Here is a 7,500-nt window from a genome sequence, read left to right on the forward strand (position 1 = left end):
GAAACCCAGAGAAAAAGAGAAAATCAAACGAAAAGGAAAAAAAAAAAATGCAGAAACGATTTTTTTCCCCGCCACTGACACGTGCCACTGACAGCACCTCGTCCGTATCTGTCTGTCAGCGTCCGTGTCTCGGTTCGTCTCCGTCCATGTCCGTTGGTTCCTGATAAGTAATCGTTGCCATCGATTCTTCAGCGTTACGCCTATGTCTTGTTCTACGTAAGAGAGAAAAAGGAAAGAAAATGATAAGAAAAAATAAATAATAATAATTCCGTTTCTCCATTTCGTCGGCTCGTCTGTTGCCCTACGTTGTCCTTATTTCTTTCTGTCTCTCTCTTCTCTCTCTTCCTTACCTCGTTCTTCATTCTTCTGTCTTTTTTTTCTTTCCTCCTTCCCTTCTTTCCTCTTTCTCATTCCCTCTCCTTTCCTTCTTCCCCTTTTTTCTTCCTTTATCCTTCTTCCCTTTTCCTTCCTTCATCTTTCTCCCCCTCTTCCTTCTTCCCCTTTTTTCTTCCTTTATCGTTCTTCCCTTTTCCTTCCTTCATCTTTCTCCCCCTCTTCCTTCATTCTTCTCTCCTTCCCTTTTCTTCTTCCCCTCTTTCGTCCATCCCTCCTCTTCTTCCTTCCTTCCCTCCCTCTTTCTTCCCCCGTCCCATCTCCCTCTCCTTCCCCTCCCCCTCACCTTCCATCCCCCTACTCCTCCCCCTCCCCTTCCCCTTCTCTCCCCTCCCCCTCCCCCCACACCGAGCATTTTTGCCTGGATGGCGGGGTCGCGTGACGCCGTGGTGGGGAGGGGGGGAAGGGGGAGGGTTGGGGAGAAAGGAGGGGAGGGGGGTGGAGTACAGAGGGGGGGAGAGGGAAGGGAGGAAGGGAGGGAGGGGAGGGAAGTGAAGGGGAGGGAAGGGAAGGGAAGCTAAGAAGGGAGGAGGAAGAGGGAAAGGGTAAGTGGGAAGTGGAGAAGGAAGTGGGGAAGAAGAGAGGAAGGAAAGAGGAGGAAGGGTAGAAGAGGTAAGAGGGGGAAGAGAGAGGAAGGGAGGGACGGAGAGAGAGAGAGAGAGGGGGGGAGGGGGGGGAGGGCTAGCGAGACAAGAACCCCAAACGATAAAATGTTCATGCAGAAGCCAAAGGAAGGCACGCGAGCACTGTGGCGCACGGAGACCCCCGGTCATTGGTCTTGTCACGCGCTGAGGAGAGGAAAAGGAGGGCGGGGGAAGGCCAACGGGAGATCGAGAGGGTGAGGACGGTCAGAGGAACGGCGGGATGGAACGAGGAATGGAGCGCGGGAGGGAAGGGACACCGGAATGGAACGCAGAATGGAGCATGCGGGTGGGGCGGTGAAGGGGCACCCGAAATGGAATGGGGAACTGAACAAGGAAGAGACGGAACACAGCTGGGAAGGGACATTGGAATGGAACACGGAATGAATAATGGGAGGGAAGGGAAACCGGAACAGAACCTGAAACGGAACATGGGAAGGAAGGGACATTGGAATGGAACACGGAATGGATAATGGGAGGGCACGGAACCTGGAATGGAAGGGACATTGGAATGGAACATGAAATGGATAATGGGAAGGAACAGAAACCGAAATACAACTTGGAACTGAACATGGGAAGGAAGGAACATCGGAATGGAACAGGGAATAGATATCGCCGCGGGTGGGAAGGGATACTGGAATGGAACAACAAGGGATGGAATACCGGAATGGAATAGAGTTAGGAAGGGACATCTGAATGGAACGCGGAAAGGAACAAGAAAGGGAACGGAACCCAGAAAGGAACCCTGAATGGAACACGGGAGGGAAGAGATACCGGAACGAAACACGGAGACAGAGAGACACCGGAACGAAACACGAGAGGGGAGAGACGTTGCAATGAAACACGAAGACAAAGAAACCCCGGAATGAAACATAATAAAAAAAGGAAAAGAGCTGACCGAGATGGAACATGAAATTAAGTGAACGCGGAACGCAAAGAAGACCTGTACTCAACACGGAACCAAAAGTACACCCGAAAAGAACACAGAATTAAGAGAACATTGGGTTAGAACACAAAGATGATACTGAGTTTAGATTAAACGCAACGGAGTGTTCAAGAGGGACAATGAAGTAGAAAATCGAATTGAAATCTGGACGAATCAACCCTGGAATTAACGCAAAGAAAGGCTGGGAGATGGGACGAGGGTAAAGGGAGGACGAAGTGGAGGAGGAGGAGAAACACAGATAGATAGATAGATAGAGAGAGAGAGAGAGAGAGAAAGAGAGAGAGAGAGAGAGAGAGAGAGAGAGAGAGAGAGAGAGAGAGAGAGAGAGAGAGAGAGAGAGAGAGAGAGAGAGAGAGAGAGAGAGGAAAGGAGGGATGGAAAGGTTGGGAAGGGGGGATGAGGGGAGTGGAGGCTTGGGGAGGGGGAGGAGGGAGAAGGGGAGGAGAGAGGGAAGGAAAACAGGGGGAGGGGAAGGAGGGAAAAGGGGTTAGGAAGAGGAGGGAAAGAGGAGAAGAAAACGAAAAAGAGGAAGGGAAGGGAAAGATGGAAGATGAAGGAGGAGGAGGGAAAGGGAGAGATGAAGAAGAAGAGGAGGAGGAGGAAGAATAAAAAAGAAAAAAAAAGAGAGAAAAGACAACATAAAAGAAAAACAAGAAGAAGAAGAAGAAGAAAAAAAGAAAAACGAGAGAAAAGACAACATAAAAGAGGAAGAGGGAAGAAAATAGGCGGAGAAAGAAGGAACTGAGAGTCAGGAAGACAAGGAAAGGACACAACAAGCAATTAAACGAAGACGAAGTTCAGCGAAACACAACCCGGAAATAAAACGAACGCGAAATGCAGCGAAACGACGAGCGAAATGAGAAGGCGCTGCTAAAAGCCCGACGGAACGGGACACGGAAATAATAGGATGCAAAAGCCCATTAAACAACGAAATTACGAAGCAGTGTGAGAATTAAATTGTAAAAAAAAGACAAAAAAAAAAGATTAAAAAAAGAGAAAAAAGTAAAGTAAAAAATATGAGAGAAAAGACAACATAAAAGAGAAACAAGAAGAAGAAAACAAGACAAAAAAAAGACAAAAAAGCGAAGTAAAAGAAAAAGTAAAAAAAAAAGAAGAAAAAAAATATAAAAAAGAGTAAATTAGGAAAGAATAAATGGAATGCAGCTAATTAATTTCTATATCAGGTCGTCACAGGATTATATACAATACGTAGTGTACTTTTAATGAAAAGACCAAATGCATTACATAATCATAAACGATAATAATGTGAAAAATACCCAGGCTGATGTTGCTAGGATACGCAATGGTATGATTTGCATAAATTAATAAAGGTCATAAACACCAATCTAAGAAGAGAAAAAAATAAGCATTAAATGAGCATTAAAAATTGACATAAAGAGATGGAAATAAAATAAAAATATATTATTCGAGAAATATATATTTTTTTGTGTGTTAGGGAGAGAGAGAGAGAGAGAGAGAGAGAGAGAGAGAGAGAGAGAGAGAGAGAGAGAGAGAGAGAGAGAGAGAGAGAGAGAGAGAGAAATAGAGAGAGAGAGAGAGAGAGAGAGAGAGAGAGAGAGAGAGAGAGAGAGAGAAGAGAGAGATCTTATAGAATGCTACATAGTTCTTGCTTGTTTTCTACTAGACATTGTTTTTGTCGCTTACAAAATCGACCAAGAAGTTCAGACACACAAAAAAGAAAAAAAGAAGACGTAATCGCGTTCCAATATAAATTACAATCGACTCTGTAACAATAACAAGTACACCTTATCATTACCTTTGTGAAATTAACAACGTTACAAAAGTAAGAAAAAACAGCGACAATCCCGAAGCTCCGGAACAGAAAAACGAAGCGAAGTGTTCGAAGCTTCGAAACCTTGAGATCTCGGTTCGTCCTCCTCGATTCGTCCGATCGATTCGAGAAACGCGAGAAACTGTCCGAATACGAGCGTGTGGGGGTAGAGACGAGGGTTTTATGCTAGACTTTCCAATTCTTTGTAGTTTTTGTTCTCGCCTTCCTTTCCTATTCCTTTGTTCTTGTCCTTTTCAACATCGCAAAAACGAAAAATAGACAAACAATAAATTTAAAGCTCTCTAACAGACAAGCGAAGCGGTATTCGAAGTCTTGAGGTTTCACGATCTCGGTTCGACCTCCTCGACTCATCTGATCGACCAAAGAAAAAGCGAAAGACTGTCCGAATAAGAGGTGGAAAAGAGACATGTAGGTTTTATAATAAAAAAAAAACTATATTTTTTCCTTCCCTTTCTTTCACTCTACTTTTATTCTTGGCGTTTTCAACATCGCCAAAAGTGAGAAAGTAACAACAACAGCAGCAATTATATTTTTTTTAAGTTCCGGAACAGACAAAGCGAAGCAAAATGCTCGAATCTTCGAAACTTTGAGATTTCGGTTCGTCCTCCTCGACTTGTCTGATCGATTCAAGAAAAGCGAAAGGCTGTCCGAATAAGAACGTGTGACGTAGACACATCTGCGTTACGTTCCAAAAACCTCCTGGCTGTATTTTTTCCCTCTTCCCTCTCTCTCTCCCTCCCCCCATTCTTTTTCTCTCTATATTTTTCCTCTTTTCAGATGCCGACTTTCTCACAGGCTTGCCTCGATATCCTTCAGTCCCCGCGGAAATTTATGCTGAGGAGGAAGACGCGGAGAGGGAGAGAGAGGCGAAAAAAAAAAAAAAAAGGGACACTTCCCGGTATGACAAACGCCAGCCATTATTTGGAAGACTTGTTATCAGCCTTTTCCCTCTTCCTGTTTTTTATGTCCATTTTTTAAAGGGGGTAAATAACGCATTGCTATTATCTTCGTACCGGATTTAAGATCTGCAAGAGAGTCTCAGATTTTATATAAACATTCAAGCCGGATGTCGTATTTTGTCATAATATTTAAGTGTTCATGTAAAATTGTATTTGTATTATATTCTACTTTGTGTAAGAGATGTTTAAAAAACTTTTTCGAGTTACTTTGGTTAAAAAACTATGTACTGGCTTTGTAAAACTGCATCCTTATACCATTGTGTTTGTGTAGTACATGGCAGTAAGCACTTTGATGATGATGATCTGTATAAGCCGAATTTTCATGTTATGTGTTTAACTCTCTCTCTCTCTCTCTCTCTCTCTCTCTCTCTCTCTCTCTCTCTCTCTATGATAACGTCTAAACACTTTAATCCAATCCAATCCCATCTTGATTCAAAGGGGAAAAACAAATAAACAAAACAATAAAAACAAACTGTACTTCACTGCCCTAAAAGTGATAATAGAGGAGAGAAAATCGCATTCACATTTTTATTACACAGTTGAGTATGAATGGTGGCGGTTAATGGGTTTATCTGTCCTGTTAAATGGGACTTTTTTTGTTTGTTTGTTTTTTGACCGCGTTTGCTGCATGGAAATGGGGTACACAACAATACGCATAAATTCGCAACATAGCGACATATTTGCAATCGATCTCGCTGTCTCGTGCATTCTCTCGGTCCATTTTTTGTTTCAGTTTCTCTGTCTGGGTGGCTTTGTTTGTCTCTGTTTGTGTCTTTTTTTCTGTCTATCTTTTTCTGTTTCTGTTTCTTTCTCTCACACTCACTCTCTCTCTCTCTCTCTCTCTCTCTCTCTCTCTCTCTCTCTCTCTCTCTCTCTCTCTCACACACACACACACACACACACACACACACACACACACACACACACACACACACATACACACACACCCTCACTATCAACCTCTCCCTCCCTTTCTCCCCCACAACCCTTCCCCTTTCCCCCCTCTCATCGCCCTTTTCCCCCACATCCCGCCCTTTTCCCCTTATTCCGAAACGAATGAAGCGTTTGTAGTTCAGTTACACTACTTTCCACACCCCATTACCGCTTTACGTCACGTCAATGACTTTATCACAGAGTAGTGGAATTGTTTTTGTTTATGGCTTATGGTCCCGGCTCCGTCGCTAATAGAGGTGGGAGGCAGTAGCGCGGAATCCATTACGGCGAATTTTTGGCGGGAAAAAAATGGGGGAGAATTGAGTTGCGAGTGAGTAATTTTTTTTTTTTTTGGGGGGGGGGTAGGGAAAAACGGAACGAATTTAGGGGGAAAATCGGGAGGAGAGGATTGTTATCGGGGTTAAAAGGAAGGAAATGAGTTAGGGATGAACAGTTTTAGGGGAAATATCTTTTTTAGCGAATATCTTTTTTTGGGGAAAAAAAACAAGCTAACTGGCTTTGAACGAGTAGCTATGGAGGAAAGACTAATGGTTTTATATAAAAAAACAGTACAATCTGAGTATACCTAAGGGGGGAGGGAGTTATCGCGAACGAATACTTTTAGAGGAAAGACGTATGGATTCATAAATAAACGGGGGGGGGGGGTAGTAAATTTATTAGGGTGAAAACAAGCAGCAGACCGAGTTGTTAACAGCAAGAACAGTACAACATGGGTGTAAAATAAATGAGTTAAATTGCGACAGTATATTTTTGGAAAAAATAAACCAACTACGAATTTATTACGACAATCATGATAATGATCTCAAAAAAGAAAAAGACAAAAAAAAAAGGTATTGATAATGATATGATATAATGACGAAAATACTAAGCATATTACTAACCCACGCAGTTATATATTTTGTACAGTAAATAAAATTAATACTAATATGAATTAACCGACGTTGATAACGAGAGACTTAATGACGAAGTTAGCGAAATCAGTTCATGAATTTCCTGGCTTGTGTTAATCCCATTTTCACAAATATCATAAAATTATATTACAAAAATAAACACCGAACGTTGGCACATTTTTCACTCTTATCCTCCACATCTTTCAGCATCCACATCTCCCACATTTCTCGATTCCACATCTTCCACATTCAGCGTATCTCTCCACCTGTTCACTCCCGTCAGAATCTCTTCCTTAGTGGTTGCGAGAGGAATTTGATCATGAAAGGAGGTTTTAAGAGTAAGGAATCATGCTGATTGCCTGTGTCTATGTCTACAAATAATGAAATCGTATACACTTATATGGATTTATTCATATTATGTCCTCTGTGTCTGTCTGTCTGTCTGTCTGTCTGTCTGTCTGTCTGTCTGTCTGTCTGTCTGTCTGTCTGTCTGTCTGTCTGGCTGGCTGGCTGGCTGGTTCTCTTCTGTCTGTTTGTCTATTTCTCTTTTTTTCTCCTTCCCTCCCTCTCCTTCCCCCTTTCCCTCCCCCACCCACCCTCCCTTCCTCTCCCCTCCTCCTTCCCTCCCTCTCCCCTCCTCCTTCCCTCCCTCTCCCCTCCTCCCTCCCTCCCTCCCTCTCCTCCCCTCTCCCTCTTACCTGGAATGTAGTCGCAGATGACAAAGGCAGAATCGCCGTCACAGGAAATGGTGTTCCACAACCCTGTCTCTTCCATCTAGAAAAATAAATTATTGATTATAAACTTTTTTCTTCTGTTATTTAAAAGGAGAGTCTTCCAATTATTAAAAATAAAAATACATTAAAAAAATAGAAAGTCGTACATTTCCTGCTATTAAAAAAAAGAC

The 7,500-nt window shown here is 42.8% G+C and overlaps 1 protein-coding gene across 3 annotated transcripts in view; it reads right to left on the reverse strand.

The window, feature by feature from the left end:
- LOC119596473 (snaclec 1-like) overlaps nt 1–7,500 on the reverse strand; it is an 81,647-nt gene that overhangs the window by 14,522 nt on the left and 59,625 nt on the right. For all 3 annotated transcript variants that reach the window (XM_037945739.1, XM_037945741.1, XM_037945740.1), the window contains exon 5: nt 7,295–7,370. In XM_037945739.1, coding sequence (XP_037801667.1) covers nt 7,295–7,370 — 76 coding nt within the window. The remainder of the gene's footprint in view (nt 1–7,294; nt 7,371–7,500) is intronic.

The sequence above is a fragment of the Penaeus monodon genome, chromosome 38 (assembly GCF_015228065.2).
Source record: "Penaeus monodon isolate SGIC_2016 chromosome 38, NSTDA_Pmon_1, whole genome shotgun sequence".
In the NCBI taxonomy this organism is placed as follows: Eukaryota; Metazoa; Arthropoda; class Malacostraca; order Decapoda; family Penaeidae; genus Penaeus; species Penaeus monodon.